Source organism: Rhincodon typus, chromosome 34 (genome assembly GCF_021869965.1).
Source record: "Rhincodon typus isolate 14 chromosome 34, sRhiTyp1.1, whole genome shotgun sequence".
NCBI lineage: Eukaryota > Metazoa > Chordata > Chondrichthyes > Orectolobiformes > Rhincodontidae > Rhincodon > Rhincodon typus.
In genome coordinates this window covers 10,627,477-10,648,713 of record NC_063365.1, presented here as the reverse complement: position 1 = coordinate 10,648,713, position 21,237 = coordinate 10,627,477, and the positions used below count along the sequence as shown (strand labels likewise).

At 46.6% G+C, this 21,237-nt stretch overlaps 1 protein-coding gene across 1 annotated transcript in view; it reads left to right on the top strand.

Annotated features, from left to right (window-relative positions):
- LOC109918356 (stromal cell-derived factor 1-like) overlaps positions 1–21,237 on the top strand; it is a 41,619-nt gene that overhangs the window by 7,703 nt on the left and 12,679 nt on the right. Inside the window, exon 2 of the mRNA XM_020518273.2 lies at positions 1,188–1,305. Within this exon, the coding sequence (XP_020373862.1) occupies positions 1,188–1,305 (118 nt within the window). The remainder of the gene's footprint in view (positions 1–1,187; positions 1,306–21,237) is intronic.

Sequence of the window (21,237 nt, the reverse complement as noted above, 5' to 3'; positions counted from 1 at the left end):
GGTTGATGGAAGGGGAGGGTCAGTAGATAGAATGGAAGGGAGGAGGTGGGGCTGGAAAAGGAACCAGAGGATGGGTGGGAAGGTTATTTGAAAGGAGAGAACTCAATGTTGAGTCCTCCGGGCTGTAGGGTGCCCTGGCGGAAGATAAGGTGTTGTTCCTGAACTTCGTGTTCTGAGTCACTGCGACACAGGAGGAGGCTGAGGACAAGGACGGACATGTCAGAGGGCGTCAAGACCCCACCACCCCGAATATTTTCCACTCCCTAACTCTCTCTGCCTTCTGCAAGGACCATTCCCATCGCCACTCCTTAGTTCCTGCCACACCCCACCAACCACTCCAACGCCTCCCCCCACCCTGGTACCTTCCCCTGTAACAGTAAAAGATGCAACACCTGCCCACACACCACCTCCCCCACCTCCATTCAGGGCCCTGAACAGCCCTTCCAGGTGAGACAGATCTTCACCTGCAGGTGAACCTAGTCTATTGTATCCGGTGCTCCCAATGTGGCCTTCTCTCCGTCGGTGAAACCATATGTAGACTTAGTGTCCGTTTCACTGAGCATCTTTGCCTGGCCCGTAACTAATCTTCTGGTCACCACCCATTTCAACTCCCCCCCACCCCCCTTCACCGAATCCCACTCCAACATCTCCATCCTCGGCCTCCTCCAGTGTCGCAGCGAAGTGGAACGCAAATTTGAGGAACAACACATTATCTTCTGCCTGGCCACCCTACAACCTCCAGGAGTTAACATTGAGTTCTCTAATTTCAAAATAACCATGCCACCCATCCCCCGCTTCCCCTTCCAGCCCAACATCCTCCATTCCATTCCACCTTTTGACCCTCCCTTCCAGCTAGCAACCGGATTCATCCTTCTCATCGACCAACCAGGGCGTACCTATTATCGGCGTCCACCTATCACCGCCATTCCGCTACTGACCTCCCCCAACCCTTTATCTGCAGCTCTCTCTACCCCCACATCCAGTCCTGAAGAAGCGTAATACCCAAAACATTGACTGCTTCTTTCCTCCCGATGCTTCCAGGCTTGCTGTGTTCTTCCAGCCTCCTGTTTTTCACTCTATATTAGTTGTACCAGAATTGTAAATGTGGTGTTTTAGAATAGTATTTGTGTCCATTCTTTCACTATCATTGTCTTCTTCTCTCTCACTCTTGTTTCCTGACTCCCCAGAAAAGCCATCGTCAATAATTAACAGATGCAAGTGCAGAGGTGGCACAACTCGACTGAGCCCAAACAGCATTCAAAAACTGATGATCCTGCCAATTCCAAACTGCCCCCTGCAAATTATGTGAGTTCTACTGATCTAACATTTTACATTTACATCCTTCTTGATTGCAGTTATCTTTAAGTAAAATTTGTTCTCAATGTTCAACTTTGCCTTGATTCTTTCTGCTCCTTGTTGGTTTGATGGTGTCCCTTGATAGTGAGCTGACTGGAGGTAACATCTCCTGCTCTTATCAGATATCTGGGTTTCAGGAGATGACAGCGTATTGGTGACAGCACTGGACTAGCTCTAGGGACATCCCAGAAGTTAGTGGCATTTGAACTCAGTGAAATAAATCTGGTCATAAAGTCATAGAGTCATAGAGACATACAGCACAGAAACAGACCCTTTCGTCCAATTTGTCTATGTCGAACCAGATATCCTGAATTAATCTAGTGCCATTTGCCAGCATTTTGTCCTTATCCCTCTAAACCCTTCCTATTCATATACCCATTCAGATGCCTTTTAAATGTTTTAATTTTACCAGCCTCCACAACCTCCTCTGGCAACTCATTCCATTCACGCACCACCTTCCACGTGAAAAAGTTGCCCCTCAGGTCCTTTTTAAATCTTTCTCCTCTCACCTTAAACCTATGTTCTCTAGTTTTGGTCTCCCGTACCCTGAGGAAAAGACCTTGGCTATTCACCCTATCCATGTCCCTCATGATTTTATAAACCTCTATAAGATCACCCCTCAGTCTCCGAAGCTCCAGGGAAAATAGCCCCAGCCTATTCGGCCTCTCCCTGTAGCTCAAACCCTCCAACCCAGCAACATCTTTGTAAATCTTTTCTGAACCCTTTCAAGTTTAACATTGAGGGCTCTTTGTGCTGAAGTGGTAGTATTTATACCTCTGGGTCAAGAGGCCTGACTTCAAGTCCCAGAGATATGTTGTGACAAATCTGAACAGGTTGATTGAAAATGTCTAAATCTGGAACTGAAATTCAATCTCTGTAATGTGACCATGAAATTATCGTCAATTGTAATAAAACCCCATCTGATTCACTAATGTCTTTTAGGGAAGGGAGGGAAATATGCCATTCAAACCTGATCTGGCCTAAATGTGACTCCAAGCCCACAGTAATGTAGTTGATTGATCTTAATTGCCCTCTGGAATGGCCTAGCAAGCTCTGCTTAAATTAGTTAATTTATGGGCAACAAATACTGGCCTGATCAGAGCTCCTCACATACCATTAAATAATCAAAGGTCCATATTTCAAAGGTCGTGTTTGCTGGCTAATGGCCAACTTTAAGACGCCTGGTTGTCTTACTCAGGAATAGTGAGGGCAGGTTTCCACTGCCATGTTCAAAAGAGATTTGGTTAAGTGCATGAATAGGAAAGGTTTAGATGGATATGGGACAAATGCAGGCAAGTGAGACAAGTTTAGTTTGGGAATATGGTTGGCATGGACTAATGGACCTGTTTGTTCCGTGCCGTATGACTCTATGACTCTACGTGACTTGAGTTGGGTCATGAGGAAGATCTGAATTGTTTGGAGATATTGAGGTGAATGTATCACTGGTTTGTTCTGAACTAGTCTTTCTCACTTCAAGCCACTGTGGGCTCAATGTCCCCAGGCTAAAGAAAGAAGAGCAGTTAGCCAGGGCTCCCACCTCTGAGGCTTAGCCAGAACCTACTGCTTCTGAGAATGTACATATGCTGATGTCAGGTAGTTATGATGTCCCTCTCATGAACTTAGCTTATTGACAATTACTGACCTTGCAGGTAAATTATAGTCTGAAAGACCTATTGGAGCAAATCTACCATAAACTAACAGGGTAGGGAAGAGACTGGGGGTGGTGGAGGGTAGGAAGTGGGGAGGGGAGACAGATTAATTTGGCAGTGATGTACTCATTCATCAAAGAAATGTTCAGAGATCAGTAGGAGATAGCAAGAACTGCAGATGCTGGAGTCAGAGACAACACAGTGTGGAGCTGGAGGAACACAGCGGCCAGGCAGCATTGGAGGAGCAGGAAAGTTGATGTTTCGGGACGGGACCCTTCTTCAGAACTAGGGAGGGGAAAGGGAGCTGGGAAATAAATAGAGGAGTGGGAAGGTTGGGGCAGAAAGGTGGGAGAGAAGATGAACAGGTTGTGTCAGATCAAGGAGGCGAGAGGGAGGATGGGGTTATGATAGGTGGATGCAGGTAAGAGGTAGTAGGGATTGGTTGATGGGGAGGGTGGGGCAGATATGTGTGGAAGAAGATGGATAGTTTGTGTCAGGTCAAGGAGGCGGGTACAAGAGGGAGGGTTGGACATGTGACACGGACAGGGGTGGGCCGATTTTAAAACTGGTGAATTCTATGTTCAGGCCATCGGGCTGGAGGCTCCCGAGGCGGAGTATAAGGTGTTACCCCTCCAGTTTGCATGTGGCATCATTGTGGCACTGGAGAAGGCCCAGGATGGACTTGTCACCCAGGGAGTGGGAGGGGGATTTAAAATTGTTGGGCGACCGGAAGGTGTTGTTGATTATTGCATACAGAACGCAGATGCTCCACGAAACGGTCTCCAAGTCTATGCTTGGTCTCACCGATGTAGAGGAGGCTACGTCAGGAGCAACAGATACAGTAGACCAGGTTGGAGGATGTACAGGTGAATCCCTGTCAGATACGGAAAGTTTGCTTTGGGCCTTATATGGAGTTGAGGGTGAGATGTAGGGGCAGGTGTAGCACCTCCTGTGGTTGCAGGGAAAGGTACCGGGTGTGGTGGGTTGGTGGGGAGTGTGGAACAGACGATGGAGTTGCGGAGAGAGCAGCCCCTATGAAAGGTAGATAGGGGTGGGGAGGGAAATATCTCATTGGTTGTGGCGTCGGATTGTAGGTGGTAGAAGTGGCAGAGAATGATGCGCTGGGTGCTAAGGTTGGTGAGGTGATATTTGAGGATAAGGGGGGCTCTGTTTATTTTTGTTGGGGGCGGGAGTTTGAGGGCAGAAATGCGGGAAATGCAAGAGATGCGGTTGAGGGCACTTTTGATCACCGGAGGGGGGAAGTTATGGTCCTTGAAATAGGAGGACATCTGGGATGAGTGGGAGTGGAACGCTCCATCTTGGGAGCAGATGCGGTGGAGGTGGAGGAATTGGGAATAGAGGATCGCATCCTTGCAGGAGGGTGAATGAGAGAAGATATAGTCTTGGTTGCTGTGGGAGTTGATGGGCTTGAAATAGATGTCAGTGCTGAGACGGTTACCAGAGATGGAGACGGAGAGGTCCAGGAAGGGGAGGGAGGTATTGGAGATGGTCCAGGTGAATTTGAGGTTGGGGTGGAAGGTGTTAGTAAAGTTGATGAACTGTTCAAGCTCTTCATGGGAGCAGAGGCAGCACTGATACAGTCATCAATGTAATGAAGGAAGAGGTGAGGGGTGGTGCCAGTGTAACAGCAGAAGAGAGACTGTTCCACGTATCCTACAAAGAGGCAGGCATAGCTTGGACCCATACAGGTACCCATGGTCACCCCCTCAGATTGTACAGTGGGAGGAGTTAAAGGAGGTGTTCAGGGTAAGGACGAGTTTGGTTAAGCGGATGATTGTGTTGGTGGAGGGGGGCTGGTTGGGCCTGTGGGAGATGAAGAAGCAGAGGGCTTTTGGGCCATCTGCACGGGGGATGCAAGTGTACAAGGTTTGGATGTCCATAGTGAAGATGAGGTTTTGGAGTCTCCTTGACCTGACACAACCTGTCCATCTTCTCTCCCACCTATCCACCCCACCCTTCCAACTGACCAATCCCCACCACCCCCTACCTGAATCCACCTATCACCATGCCACCTACCTTCTCCAGCCCCACCCCTCCTCTCTCTATTTATTTCCGAGCTCCCTTCCCCCTCCCTGGTTCTGAAGAAGGGTCCCAACCTGAAACGTTAACTTTCCTGCTACTCTGATGCTGCCTGACCTGCTGTATTCCTCCAGCTCCATGCTGTGTTGTTTCAGAGATCAGTAACTTTTGTTATGTACTCTGCCCTTTTTTTTTGCTGCCCTTTGTTGAAATGTTTTAAAAGTGTTAATTCTGCCTGAATCCACAAAGCTCTCGAGGAATATGCGCTGTTTTGGCTCTGGCAGCAATCTAAACTTTCCCTTTTCAGCTGAGCTAATACTTTGCTCTTTATTCAGTGGAACAGTGATACTGCTGGGTGCTGGCCATATGAGGCACATGGGTATGAAGCAAAGAACTACAAATGGGCTGGAAACCTGTCAGCACCATGATAGTTCATATACAAAACAAGAGAGAGTGTCGATCATTAAAGAAAACTTTTAACACTGGGAAGCTTTTAGTATGAGTGGTTAGTAACTTTGTGACAAAATCTCCTTCAGTCTAGGTTTCCATTCCTGTGACTGACAGGTTATTAGAGTTAATGCCACTGCTGCCATGAAGTACAATGAGAGAGAAACCCACAAATCTAAAGCTTTGCTTCCTGGATCCTAACAACTACTTACCTCAGTGTCCACTGACCTACATTACCCTCTCGTAAGGAAAATGTTTGATTTCATAGAGTCATAGAGCCATACAGCATGGAAACTGACCCTTTGGTCCAACCTGTCCATGCTGACCATGTTCCCAAACTAAACTAGTCCCATCTGCCTGCGCTTGGACCATATCCCTCCAAATTTCTCTTATTCATGTACTTATCCAAATGTATTTTAAATATTGTAACTGAACCCACATCCACCACTTCCTCTGGCAGTTCATTAGACACACGAACCACTCTCTGTGTAAAAACACGTCCTTTTTAATTCTTTCTCCTCTCACTTTAAAAGTATGCCCCCTAGTTTTGAACTCCCCTACCCTAGGGAAAAGGCCCTTCCTATTCACCTCATCTACGCCCCTCATGATTTTATAAATCTCTATGTGGTCACCCCTTAACCTCCTACACTCCAGTGAAAAAGTCCCAGCCTTTCCAGTCTATTTTTCTAACTCAAACCCTCTTTTCCCAACAACGTCCTGGTAAATCTTTTCTGAACCCTCTCCAGCTTAATAATATCCTTCCTATAACAGGACGACCAGAACTGGGCACAGTACTCCAGAAGAGGCCTCATCAACGTCCTGTACAACCTCAAGACCTGTTTTCAATCCCCTCTGCATCCATCTCATCGGTCCCTACCTATGTTCCCTCCTTCAGCCCTTCAAATCTTCCGATATCTCTGCAAGTCTGGCCACAGTTTTATGTGCTTCACGGTTAGTATTAGTTCCTTCAGACGCATACACCCCGGATTTCCTTCTTGAATCTTGGATTTGTCTTGACCTGTCTCCTTCGCTTTAAGGTGCTTCTTAACTCTACCTCTTGGTCATTTGTTTCATCGTCTCTTGTTTGTCCCCTAATTGTCAAATTATGTCTGTTAACTGTGAGAACACCTGAGATTTCTTTTTTAATCACATGAAAGGTCCAATAAAAATGCATATTGTTGTGTAAAAGAATCATTAAATGAAAGCTTCTAGAGTGAAGGAAGGGTGGGAACAATAAGGGGTGCACAAAATCTCACGTTATGAAATGCCCAGAAGGAGATACGGCCTGAGAGATGTTGATGGGAGAATGAAGCTGCCAGTGATGTGGAGTGTGTGAGGCAGAAAAGCCCGCAGGGGAAAGTAAATCCAATAGTTATGTATCACATCAAGAAGCATTGCATTAAAATACAACAGTCCTCAGTTCATTGGAATCTACAGTTACCAATGAATCATATCTGAAAGAGAAAGTAAACTCCATAATTTACAGTCAAATGTTATCGCGTACTCTGCATTTCCCAGCTTCAGTGGCTTGGAAAAGATGCAAAGCACATGGAACAGAGACAGCCAGATCCTTGAAAGACAGCTCAGTCCTCTCAGAGACGTAAGGAAAACAAGTGATGACAGTGTAATGGATTGCTGGTATTTTTGGGGGTATTTGGATCCTGACATGTGGAAATCTGGCACTGTGTTTAAATCTCTTACTGAGCTGCTCAACAAAATCCACAAGGAGAGAGCATTCTCTTGCCTTTAAACATTTTCAGGCAGCGGGGTGATTTGTGGGGTCCCAACCCCCATCTGTGGCAACCATGATCCTGTGGGAGGCGCTGATCAGCAGGCTGACTCTGCTTTGACTGTCCAATTAGTGATGGAGAGCGGCAGGCTGATGTGCACCAAGGTTAGAATTAGGGCCAGTTAAAGGGATCTAAGGGAGGGACAGGCAGCTACACAACTGAGGAAGCTATCTGCACAGGCAGATGAGAGCAAGAGTGGAGGTTTTCATCAAATGATCGACTGGTTTGTCAATGTAAAGAGTCAGAACTGGCAGGGACATTAATCTGAAGGGGAAGCACCTCCAGGAGAGAGGGTCTTTTAGCTGATGTGTTGTACTCACTGCTTCAGCTCCCTTGCTCATGGAGATCATAGACACCCTGCAGGCCATTTGGCCCATCAAGCCCACACCAACCCTCTGAAAAACAAGACGCAGCCCCCTACCCTATCCCTGTAACTGCATTTCCCATGGCTCATTTACCTGGCCTGAACATCCCTGGACACTATGGTCAATTTAGCACGGCCAATCCACCTAACCTGCACATCTCCAGACTGTGGGGGGAAGCCAGAGCTCCCGGAGGAAACCCACACACACACAGGGAGTGCAAACTCCACATAGACCGTCACCCGAGGGTGGAATCAAATCCAGGTCCTGCTGCTCTGTGAGGCAACAATGCTAACCACAGAGCCACTGAGCCACCATGCTGTCTCTACACGTATATCCAGTGTTTGTACCAGCTTTTTAAGGCACAAAGCAAAGCTTCAAACAACGCAGGAACATGAGAGTTTTCAAGGATATAGGTATCATGGCAGGTCCCGGGAGACCTGGCACAAACTCCTGAGAGGTGATACCAATGATCGCAGGTGACACACTGATAGATGGAATGGATTCCCTTTTCTGCTGATAAAATCAGCTGTGTTATGATAGGCTGCTCTCAACGCGATGTATGTGCAGTCTGTAACACCCTGAACCCAAAACTGAAATTGCTGGAGAAACTCAGCAGGCCTGGCAGCATGTGTGGCGAAGAAAGCAGAGTTAACATTTGGAGGCTAGTGGCTCTTTATCAGAACTGCTAGCAGCTCGGAAAAACTGGTAATAATGCTGATGACGAAGGTGGGGAAAACGGGAGGAGAGCTGTTGTCTGGAACAGGGTGTTCTTAAGACCCTGCAGACTCCCTAAGCAATGTACACAATACAGTTGGTTCTGCTATAACGCATTTTCTGGCAAAGCGATTTGGCTGTAATGCGACTGATGTGCAGGGGGAAGCTATTTCGAAAACACAAAGTTGTGTTGGCTACAACGCGATTCCATCAGCACGCACAGAAGTACGCATCGACATCACATGACCATTTTGTGGGCTTTGTCCTGACCAGGCGGAATGTTAGCGCTGAGAGAGTTTCTGCGCTGGCATCACATGATCATTTCACAGACTTTGTCGTGAAGCGCTTTCTGTGAGAGGTACGGTACTCTGTGATTTTCGGGGTTCTTTTGCAAATTCTGCCGTGTTACCCATAAAAATGCTAGGACACAGTGAACAAGAACGTTAGCAAGAAGTGTCCTGGTGATAAAATTACAGGTGGTGAACGTGGATGTTGAAGAGCTGCTTAAGTTCCAGTGTGAAGACCTTCCTACAGCTGATCTACAACAACTTGTCACTGAGGGAGAAGTGGAAGCTGGAGATGAAGAAGATGAAGTCCAGGATGCAGCACCACAAGAGTTTTCCATATCTGTTTTGTCTTCTGTCCTGAGGGAAATTGAGAAACATTTGCAGCTCTTAGAAGACAACAATTACAATGCAAAACGCAGCAGGGTAGCAGTTTGTGGAATAAGAACTTATTTGGCACCCAATGAACAGCTTCTTCATGAAATAAGAAAAAGGGCAAAGCAGCAAAAACTAGATGTCTTTTTTAAGCCAACCCACAAAAAACAGTCAGAAGATAATGAACCACAGCCACCCACTTCTGGATTAACGATTTTTCGCCCTAACCCTGCATGTGATGATGATGATGATGACCCTTAGCCCCTGCATTAACAACAGAGAAACCTCAAAACCTCCTCCCCCATCAAGTCATCTTGACATTTTTTTCAAGGCAAGATGTTAAATTTACTTTTATTTCATATTAGATGTGAATTAAACATTTATTCAAACTGTGCTACTCTTTGTGTTTGGCTTTTGAATGATTTTGAGTGATTTTTTTGGTGGTCTGCCCCTAACCCCGCTTTTTCCATAGGCCTGGTTATTTCTATAGCTCGATTGTCTATAACGTGATGGTGCGCAGGAATGCAACTATCGCGTTATAGCAGAACCGACTGTATTAATTTACCCAGATAACTTCGCATGTACCAGGAAAGGACTAAAAATCACGAGTCTGCAGTCAGTGAAACAGGTTGCAACTTTATTTGAAGACAACAAAGGTTAAGAGTTAAACTTTACACTTTTAACAACTCTACTGCTGACTATCTGATTCCTTAGAAACTTAAAATACTTCCCAGACACTTGTAACTTTGCTGGTCTGATGAATTGTTCAGTCTGTTCCTCTCTTCACGAAATGACTCTCTCTCTCTCTCTCTCTCGTCGGAGGGTGAGCTGCTTCGGTTACTGTTGTATGCCAACATGCCTCTAGGTAGGCTAGAGAATGGGGGGCACTCTGAGTCCTGCCAGGCAGTGTTCTTTATGAGAGACAGTAGGAACTGCAGATGCTGGAGAATCCAAGACAACAAGGTGCAGAGCTGGATGAACACAGCAGGCTAAGCAGCATCATAGGAGCAGAGAGGCTGACGTTTCGGGCCTAGACCCTCTGTTACCTTCTGGAACTTTCTAAGGACTTGACCAATTGGAGGTATTGAATTAATTGGCTTTATCACCTTGAAATGCTGCTAATGGGTCTCGATAACTTGGTTAACAGTGACCTCTTCGATGTGTCTGCTCTTGGGGCCTGGATGTCTGGTTTTATCCCAGAATATACACCTCGTCTTTTGTCTTACTGAGGCATGTCTGCCCCATGCTTCTAGTGTTTGTTTGTTTGTCAGGAAGGTTTGAATTGCCCTTTCACACTTCCTCATGTGCTCTGGAGCCTCTCTGGTTTTAATTGTCTCGGATTGGACTTGCCCCCAGGCAGGATTGTCTCTCATGTCTGTTTGTCTCAGGCATTCCCAGCATACATTGCTTTTTGGCCAATTTTGATGCCCTGTTTATTTCAGTTGCTGTGCCTGTGTTTCTGGCCTCTGTTCTTAAATGATTTTCATTTCACTTGAGCAATTGCAGGCTGCTACATCCCTCCTCTTGAACAAAAGAAAGCATTAGTGAATATCTTTCACAGTAAAGGTACAAAGCTAAGCTAAGCTGGGGTGGATGTACTGTTAAGGCAACCTACAGAACAAGTCATCGTGAATTCAGGTATTTAAGTGAGCATGCAAGTCAAGGTGGCAAAGTCCAGCATATCGTAATTACACAATGGTTTTGTGATAATAAACATCAGTAAATTGTTGCAAAACTGCACATTACTGTACTTCAGTATACATAAGAGAAGTCATTGTGGTAAACATAACCTAGAATTAAAAATACTTAACAATGCAGGAAGGCATACATAAGTAATGCATGTGTACATAAAAGAAAACAGAAAATAACCTGGGAGCACCCTGTGTCCTATGGATCTCTAACCTAGGCACATGCATTGTCCATGGCAATTGTGTCAAGTTGTTGGGATATCTGCTTTTTCTAACTCCTGATCTTAAGAGTTATCACTGTGACACACTAGAGTATATGCGATTATTACACCAGCCAGATGGGAGGTGAGACGGATCCATGGATGGATCTGAATATTTGTACCCCAGTTCCAAACGTCATCCCTTCGTTAGTAAACTTAATCTCTTTTATTGCATACTGTAGCTTTTTGGTATGATGCACCAAACGAGTGAAAGTTTAGTGGGCACTTGTTAATTGTGTACGGACCTCATCTAACTCCTCTGGTAGGAGCTTTTTCCAGTGTCATATTTCTCAAAGAATTGCCGAAGAGAATCTCTCAGTTCATTGGTAGCATTGATGTGTGTCACTGGTTTCCGATGTATGTCAGTTAACTCTGTTAAGCCTGTGCATGCAGGAATGTGGGGGTTGAAACAAAAGGAGGTGTCTCTGATGTTGTAGGTGGAATCCATGTACTGATAGCTATCAAGTGAGCTTGTTACACAGTATTCTCCCTCTCCTCTGTATGAGGCCCGTGTGACATCAGTCCTCAGGCCCCTAGCTACGGGAGCAGTTTAAATCCCTGTTTGTTTTAAAATCACAGAAAGAGTGTTCATTAAGATATACAGGGTAGGGGCAAATGACAGCATGGTCTGTTGTTTGCATTTGCTTAGAGTGGTCCCTATCAATGTCCCCTGTCTTTTCACAGCACATGGGAGCATGTCATAGTAACTCATCCAAATACCTTTTCTTAAAATAACTCCAATATTTTTGACTTCATAGGACCTCAACCCAACTTTGTCACTAGGGTGAAGTGGAATCTCTAGCATCAAGCCCAGTGCCTCGCCGAGAGTGTGCTTTTAGTTGTTTTTATGCCACACTCTGCGGGGCTAGAGATGTTAGTGTGGGTTCTCTCCTGGAACAAATGTTCAAACTGTTCATAGAGTCAGTGTCATACAACACGTATTACTGAGCCAGGACGGGACTTTCCCTTGGCTAGCCTGCCTGAGATCCTCCCTCAGTGGGTCAATCATCCCATTTCTGTAGCTGCTGCACAGGGTCATCCCTGAATTTGCCCTGGACGATCTGGTTTACCATTTTATGTATGGTTACTGAGCAGTGGCTAGCCTCGTTCTCTGTAGATATCCCGTGGTCTCTTGTTGATTGTGTTAAGTCCTTCTTGGGCTCGTTTGACTTGTTGGGTCAAGATCCTGAGTTTATTTTTCCAAATTAGCCAAATCAAGAGGATTGACTGTTGACACTTCTCCCCTGTAATGCTGTGGCCAGATCATTAAGGAGTTCCTTTTTTTTATTTATTAACTGCTAAGGGGTCCCATCTACACATACTGCGATGTCTGGTGGGTCATACTACAGATATCCTGGGTACATCGTTTTCTCTAATGCCTGTGCTACATTTTTGGGTACAGTCATTACAATATTAGATAATACACAATAAATACCCTGTAAGGGCTGCATTGTGGTCTTGCAGTAGCCACCCCAGTCCATTTTCTAAACAAAAACAAGAGTAATTTCTGTGAATATTTTGGCCCAATATCTGACACCAAGTTCTACGTAATATTTTAGAATTGTCAAATTATTCCAATTGTCTCCCATTCTTGGTCCTCCCCTTTTTTAAACTAAAACATAAAGAAAACACATAAGTGACGATACAACAAACATGCCTCATGTGCGGAATTAGTGGAATGGTTTATTACCCAATGTGCAGGTTGGGCTTGCCTGTCACATCAAGATCATCAGAACTGTATTGTGTGTCATACCATTGATAATCAGAAAGAAGGTCCTGTACCCTGCACCATTGGCTCTGCAGCCTCCCTGTTAATGACCGTGCATCCTTGGCAGGGGGTTGCCAGTTGAAGTCAGGGGTTGGGGTGTCACCAGGGAGGGAGTACATCACCCCATTTGGCCCTGGAGTATCCGGGAGAGGGTTCATTCCTGTAGTCAGCCCCAAGGTGTTGCTGGTATATACCAGGGTGCATTGTGTCCAACAGCACATGGAAGTGGTGGGAACTGCTCTGTGAGGCTTTGGGCTTCATCTGATTGATGTGGTACCAGCCCATTCTATTCACATCAAGCAGGAGTTTATTGACAGAGGGGAGTTTCTGTGGGATTTGCCTTATCCTGCCCTCCAGCAATGAGGACAGCTGTTGGTCCGCGGGGAGGGCTGAATGAACTGCTGGACTGAGGCACATGGTGATTAATTTGGTTTGCTCCTCAGCATCCAGTCCATGCATGACAGACTGTCAGTGAATTTCATCAAAAAATGTGTATGGGTCTGAGGTGGAATCTAAAAATGTCACTTTTTTGGCAATGTCTGCTAGTTGGATGGCTGGGATAGGTGTGGTATATGTATTGTAATCATCAGCTGTGTGACGCTGGGGGACCACAGGATTCAAGGGCTGTGGTGCCAGCTGTCGATCGGGTATAGGTCCGGCTATGGGTCGGGTATGGGTCAGGGTATGGGTTGGGGTGTAGGTCAGGGTATGGGTCAGGGTATGGGTCGGGTATGGGTCGGGTATGGGTCGGGGTGTAGGTCAGGGTATGTGTCGGGGTATGGTTCGAGGTGTAGGTCAGGGCATAGGTCAGGGCAAGGATCAGGTATGGGTCAGGGTATGGGTCGGGGTGTAGGTCAAGGTATGGGTTCGGGGTGGGTGCTGGAGGTGCAGTCACCCAGGAGAAAGGTGGTGAGGGTCCCCACATGTGAGGCAGAGGTGGATTGGGTGTGGGTGGTCAGTACAGAGCCTCTTGCTATCGCTATAGAACATAGAACATAGAACAGTACAGCACAGTACCGGCCCTTCGGCCCACGATGTTGTGCCGAACTTTTACCCGAAACCTAAGGTCTATCTAACCTCCACCGCTACCTTATACTATCATCCATATGCCTATCTAATAGCCGCTTAAATGCCCCTAATGAGGCCAACTCCACTACCCTCTCTGGTAATGCATTCCACGCCCCTACCCCCTCGCTATGGGGAGGTAGAACCCCAAAGGCACACATTATCCCACTCTGGGCAGAGACCTTATTTTTCAGGGACTGTATTTGTTCCTGGCACTTCATGTGTTCCATGTTAGGATCTGATGTATATTGCTCTGTGTTGCAGGCATGGAGGACCCATACGGCTGCTGGGAACTCACTACACCGTTGTTTCAGTCTGTCAATGTATAGTAAAGCTGCCTCCCAGTCCCCAACAGCACTTTTCTTGCTAACATAGGATCTTTCAAGTTGTGACTGGAACTGTCCCATATGGATGAGGTTTTCATGCAACTTTCTGTCTTGTTCTTTGTTAAAGAGCTCTAGCCATGCATTCGCTTCTGTCATAGTTTGTAGTTGTTTTGGAACATCTGGATCTCAGCTGCCTTACCCTAGGAGTCTTACAGTGTTCAGGAAGCAGCAATTGCTGGGGCAAACTGTGCAGCTTTCTTTCCCGGTTCTTTGTGGGCTTCTTACCACAGCTCCTGTACCGGGGAACCTTCGCCCCCGAGACCAGTCTGGCTTACTGCAAAATGCTGCCCATTTGGGCCATTTTTTAAACAGATATTTGATCGGGGTGTCCTGCCACGTTTGAGGTTGGGAATCCCTCCGTCATTCGATCAGGTTTATCTAATCCTTTACCCTAATCCATTTAAAAGCAAAGTTAGTAACTAGTGTAGAGATAGTCAGAAATGCAGATGCTGGAGTCAGAGATAACACAGTCTGGAGCTGGAGGAACACAGCAGATCAGGCAGCATCAGAGGAGCAGGAAAGTTGATGTTTCGGATCAGGACCCTTCTTCAGAAATCTTTCTTCAGAAGAAGGGACCTGACCTTAAACATCAACTTTCCTGCTCCTCTGATGCTGCTTGGCCTGCTGTGTTCCTCCAGCTCTACACTGTTATCTACTGGTAACAAGTGTAGTTGCCTGGCTTGTAGTTTGCCTGTTACAGTTTCAGGTACCTGGTTTATGGCTCAGTTGTAGTCATTGCCAGTGTCTTGCACATTCAGTTTATATCCTGGCCTTCTTGTGGGGCAGCTGTCCTCTTACCAATCAGCTAAGGCTTGATGTGCAAGATACCAGGCACGGTTGGCAGTTCGGATTCGGAGGACCTTAAGGGTCACTTCAAACTGAAGCCTCTTAACAGGGATGCCAAACGTTGTCTGGAACAGGGTGTCTCTAAGACCCTGGAGACTCCTTGACCAGTGTACATCATATTAATTTACCTAGAGATAACAAGGTGTAGAGCTGGATGAACACAGCAGGCCAAGCAGCATCAGAGGAGCAGGAAAGCTGACGTTTCGGGTCTAGACTCTTCTTCAGAAATGGGGGAGGGGAAGGGGATTCTGAAATAAATAGGGAGAGAGGGGGAGGCGGATGGAAGATGGATAAAGGAGAAGATAGGTGGAGAGGAGACAGACAGGTCAAAGAGGCGGGGGTGGAGCCTGTAAAAGTGAGTGTAGGTGGGGAGTTAGGGAGGGGATAAGTCAGTCCAGGGAGGACGGACAGGTCAAGGGGTTGGGATAAGGCTAGTAGGTAGGAGATGGAGGTGGGGCTTGAGGTGGGAGGAGGGGATAGGTGGGAGGAAGAACAGGTTAGGGAGGCGGGGACGAGCTGGGCTGGTTTTGGGATGCAGTTGGGGGAGGAGAGATCTTTGTAGGTTACGTGGAATAATCCCTCTTCCGTAGCTACACTGGCCCTAAACCCCACCTCTTCCTCCGTTACATTGATGACCGTATCGGCGCCGCCTCGTGCTCCCACGAGGAGCTCAAACAGTTCATCCACTTCACCAACACCTTCCACCCCAACCTTAAGTTCACCTGGACCATCTCTGATACATCTCTCTCCTTCCTGGACCTCTCTGTCTCCATCTCGGGCAACCACCGGGAAACCGATATCCATTTCAAGCCCACCGACTCCCACAGCTACCTAGAATACACCTCCTCCCATCCACCTTCCTGTAAAAATGCAATCCCCTATTCCCAATTCCTTCGCTTCCGCCGCATCTGCTCCCAGGATGAGGCATTCCACTCCCGTACATCTCAGATGTCTTAGTTTTTTAAGAATTGCAATTTCCCCTACTCAGTGGTTGAGAACGCCCTCGACTGTGTCCCCTGCATTTCCCGCAACTCATCCCTCACACCCCGTCCCCGCAATAACAACCAAAACAGAATCCCCCTCATCCTCATGTACCACCCCACCAACCTCCGGATCCAACGCATCATCCTCCGACACTTCCGCCATCTGCAATCCGACCCCACCACCAAAGACATTTTTCCCTCCCCACCCTTACCTGCTTTCCGGAGGGACCACTCTCTCTGTGACTCCCTTGTCCGCTCCACACTCCCCTCCAGCCCCACCACACCCGGCACTTTTCCCTGCAACCGCAGGAAGTGCTACACCTGCCCCGACACCTCTCCCCTCACCCCCATCCCAGGCCCCAAGAATACCTTCCACATCAAACAGATGTTCACCTGCACATCTGCTAATGTGGCATACTGTATCTGCTGTTCCAGATGTGACCTCCTCTACATCGGAGGAACCAAGCGGAGGCTTGGGGACCGCTTTGCGGAAGACCTACGCTCGGTTCGCAACAAACAACTGCACCTCCCAGTCACGAACCGTTTCAACTCCCCTTCCCACTCCTGAGATGACATGTCCATCCTGGGCCTCCTGCAGTGCCACAACGATGCCACCTGAAGGTTGCAGGAACAGCACCTCATATTTTGTCTGGGAACCCTGCAGCCCAATGGTATCAATGTGGACTTCACAAGCTTCAAAATCTCCCCTCCCCCAACCACATCCCAAAACCAGCCCAGTTTGTCCCCACCTCCCTAACCTGTCCGTCCTCCCACCTATCCCCTCCTCCCACCTCAAGCCCCACCCCCATCTCCTACCTACTAACCTCATCCCGCCCCCTTGACCTGTCCGTCCTCCCTGGACTGACCTATCCCCTCCCTACCTCCCCACCTACACTCACCTTTACTGGCTCCATCCCCGCCTCTTTGACCTGTGTGTCTCCTCTCCACCTATCTTCTCCTTTATCCATCTTCTATCCACCTCCCCCTCTCTCCCTATTTATTTCAGAATCCCCCTTCCCCTCCCCCATTTCTGAAGAAGGGTCTAGGCCCAAAACATCAGCTTTCCTGCTCCTCTGATGCTGCTTGGCCTGCTGTGTTCATCCAGCTCTACACCTTGTTATCTCAGATTCTCCAGCATCTGCAGTTCCTACTATCTCTGAATTAATTTACCCAGGCACCTTAGCATGTACCAGGAAAGGACTAAACAACACGAGTCTGCAGTCAGAGAACGAGGACGCAACTTTATTTTAAGACAGCAAAGGTTAAGAGTTAAACTTTACATTTTTAACAACTCTATTGCTGACTATCCGATTCTTTAGAAACTTAAAATACTTCCCAGATACTTGTAACTTTGCTGGTCTGATGAATTGTTCAGTCTGTTCCTCTCTTCACGGGTTGTCTCTCTCTCTCTCTCGTCGGAGGGCGAGCTGTTCTCGCCACTGCCTTTAAGTAGGCTGGAGAGTGGGGGGGAACACAAGTCCTGCCAGGCTGGGTTCTTATACCCTTCTGATTACCTTCTGGAGCTTTCCAAGCACTTGACCAGTCGGAGGTATTGAATTAATTGGTTTTATCACCTTGAAATGCTGCTAATGGGTCTCAATAACTTGGTTAACAGTGACCCCTTTGATGTGTCTGCTCTTGGGGCCTGGATGTCTGGTTTTATCCCAGAATATACACCTGGTCTTTTGTCTTACTGAGGCATGTCTGCCCTCTGCATCTAGTGTTTGCTTGTTTGTCAGGAAGGTTTGAATTGCCCTTTCACACTCGTGTTCTGGTGCCTCTCTGGTTTCAATTGTCTTGGATTGGACTTGCCCCCAAGCAGAATTGTCTCTTGTGGCTGTCTTGGCTCAGGCATTCCCAGCATACTTTGCTTTTGGCCAATTCTGATGCCCTTTTATTTCAGTTTCAGAGATGAAAGGGGCAGACGGGCTGTAGTGATTGTAATGAGGTCAGCCAGGTGGCCTCATAGAATATGAGTTCCTTGATTGGAGCTGTTAATCTGGTCCAATCAGAGAGCCCTGGCTGACAGTTAGGAACAGAAGTGTCAAACATCCTGTTCACTCTGAGAGCTGGCTCTGAGGGACCTGGACCAAAGACTCTCCGCGTGTCAACATAGGGTGACTTTGTGACAGGATACAGCCGCTGTGGAGTTATTTCACAGACAAAGAGACTATTGACGGTAAGCCAGGACAGAAGAGAAACTGCATAAATGATAATGAGAACGAAGAGTAGCAGAGAATCTGTAGCCTGTGCTGAGAGCAATTGATATCATTTGATGATAGATGTAGGAATACATGAGAACAGGTTAGCTGTACTTAAAGCAACCCATGTCATGACCCAGTGTGGGGTAGGTAAAGAACATGAAAGACATAATCAAGCTCTTGAATGTGATGTTGAGTCCTAGGAGCTTCAGGATTCCTAAGGAAAGAAAAAGTACAGTTTTTCAAGCCTGTGCTGAGCTTCGCTGGAACATTGCAGGAGGCCTGAGACAGAAAGGTTGGCCAGGGAACACGGTGGTGTGTTGAAGTGACAGGTAACTAGAAGCCTGGAGTCATTTCTGTGTACAGAACGTAGGTGTTCTGCAAAGCAGTCACCAATTTGCGTGTCGTCTCCTCACTGTAGAGGAGACCACATTGTGAGCAGCACAAGCCTGAACCTGGGGAAGCCTGAACTATATTGGCAAAGTCTACAGCCTGGTTTGCAGCATGGACTTTGTCATGGGGAAAACAAATGAAGTGGTGCGATCTGTCACAAATGACCTGGTGTAGCCGCCTTGACACATTTGTGGGTGGACAATTAAGAGATGCTTGGAAACAGCTCTTTACATAAAAATTTAATGCAGCCATCGGCTTGATGGGATAGGAAGGTCACCAATTCCCTCACGTTGAGGTATCTAAATAGATTCAAAGTGAGTGAACATTAAGAGAGCTAGCGAGGTGATGTGGCCTGGTCAAATTCCTGAGATGGGTGCTTGGCCCAGAGTGAAAAGTATCTTGGCTGCAGCATTACATTGAAATCCAGTGCGTTCCAAAGTGAATCATTGAAGTGCAAATCTATATTGTAATTGAGTTGAAGATGTGCCATGATGGTATGGAGCGGGTGGTACTTGTCTGATGCCAACCTTTCTGGTCTGCAGGTGGTTGCTGCCAATGGAGCCTGCCTTGAGATGTCGGGAATGCTGTCCCAGAAGGAAATTCGAAGGATCATTGTAGCGAGCTGGAGGCACTAGGCGTCTGCTCTGACTTTCATATTAGAAATTGTTGCTGTCAACTTTCTATCTCGTCGGTGGGAGAATGGCAAACTGTGTTTTAGTGAGGTGATTTAGCGAATCATGGCATGCTAATACATTCAAATAGGTGCAAATAGGCCTTTCACTGCTCACGAGAAATTCTCACCTCATATTACCTGTGAGAAATTACATTGAGTATATTAATGAATGAACACCCTAACGACTTGTGCGCATCCTGCATGAATCTTTATGGCAAAGTAATTCATCTGTACTTTATAATATCGTTGGTAGCTCTATCATTTATAAGAATTTTGTTTTGCTGCTTAGCACTTGCATCATACCAATGTTAGCTTCTGAAGTGGATGTCAGGATTCCAAAGAACATTTCACAGTGTGAAGCAAATATCCAATGACGCGCATTCAGGGTCCTTCAATGAGACCCAAACAAAATAAAAACATACTTTAAATATCAACATTCAAATGCTAGTTAATGATAAGCCTTGCGATTAAGTTTTGCTTTTGTGTTTAGGTTTACAGATTAGGCAACAGAGCTATAAGCTAAAGTCTCAGATCATTGCCTTGATAACCCTAAGGCATAGACATACAAATTAGGCATTTCATAACACAGACTTGCTACGGATCAGATAGTTGCCAAATAACCAATCCTTCACTGTCAACTTTTCAACATAGTTGGGCCCTGAATAAATGATAAGTCTCTTGTGGAAAATTTTCCCATGTTACTGATACAACATGTCATATATTTCTTTTGGAGTGTCAATGGTCTTTGTTTTGATGAAGAGATGGAAAGGGGAGGAAAACTGGTGGAAAACAGTAATAAGCTTGCTGTCTGTTTTGTGACACCCATCTTAAAATGTATTCAGAAGGAAGGGCCACATCCCAGGACTTTGGCCCAAAATTTGGAACAGGTGATCACTTGGCATGTCTTGTTAGTTCAATGTGTTGTAAAAATATTTAATTACCATTTGGGAGTTTGGATTTTAAGGAAAGGTTAGTAGGCATGTGGTTTCACTTCTGTGAAGGTAATGTTTTAAAGAGGTCAGAAAGTCATTGGGAACAGTGAATTAAAGTTGTTGGATTGAATCCTGGAAGGGCCTGAATGACATATTGTGAGAAATCTGTGAGAATTGTATGAGAAGTCAAGTGAAGTCTAACATGACATTGGAAGCAGCAAGTTATGTTTTCAAAAATTTCAAGGTATCAAGGTGAGATTCACAGTAGTGAATAATAAAATGCCTATTTAATGAGGATTATCACTCATTGACACTCTCATTAAAACCAAAGATTGCTATTCTATCATGAGCTGATTGAAATTAAATGCTGGGAAAGCCCAACATGACAATCAGGGTGGGTATCTGGTAACTCCAGCTCACCACTTGCTCTGACTCACTGCCCTGCAGCTTTATGTCTACATCCTCAGGAAATCTCATGTTCCTGCTGTGTTTGAGGGCCTGGATGCCTTACAGTGACAAGGGCTACCCTCTGCAACCATGGCTGATGAATCCATTATGCAACCCTCTGGCTGAGGCCAAACATCAGCACCATTGTGGATCACATGTTAGGCCTCCTGAAGATGAGCGGGTAATGAGGAGATGTGATGGATGCTGAGGGAATGTGAGAATGGGAAGAGTCTTCCAAGGAGGAGGAAGAGCAGGAGAAACATCACCTTTTGCATAACAGAATGCAACTGCATCAGGTGCCACAAGCCAGACAGGACTGAAATGACAGCTGATTCCAGTAAGTGTGAGCTGGGTCCAGTGAACAATCATTGACATTCAGCAACAAGGTGCAGGGCTGGATGAACACAGCAGGCCAAGCAGCATCATAGGAGCAGAGAGGCTGACGTTTCGGGCCTAGACCCTTCATCAGAAAAGCTCCGGAGGGAGGAGGGTAACTTCTTCAGGTTAGGCATCCTTAGAAGAGGCTTCGCAGTGGGGTTAAAATTGAATCAGAGATAGTAGGAACTGCAGATGCT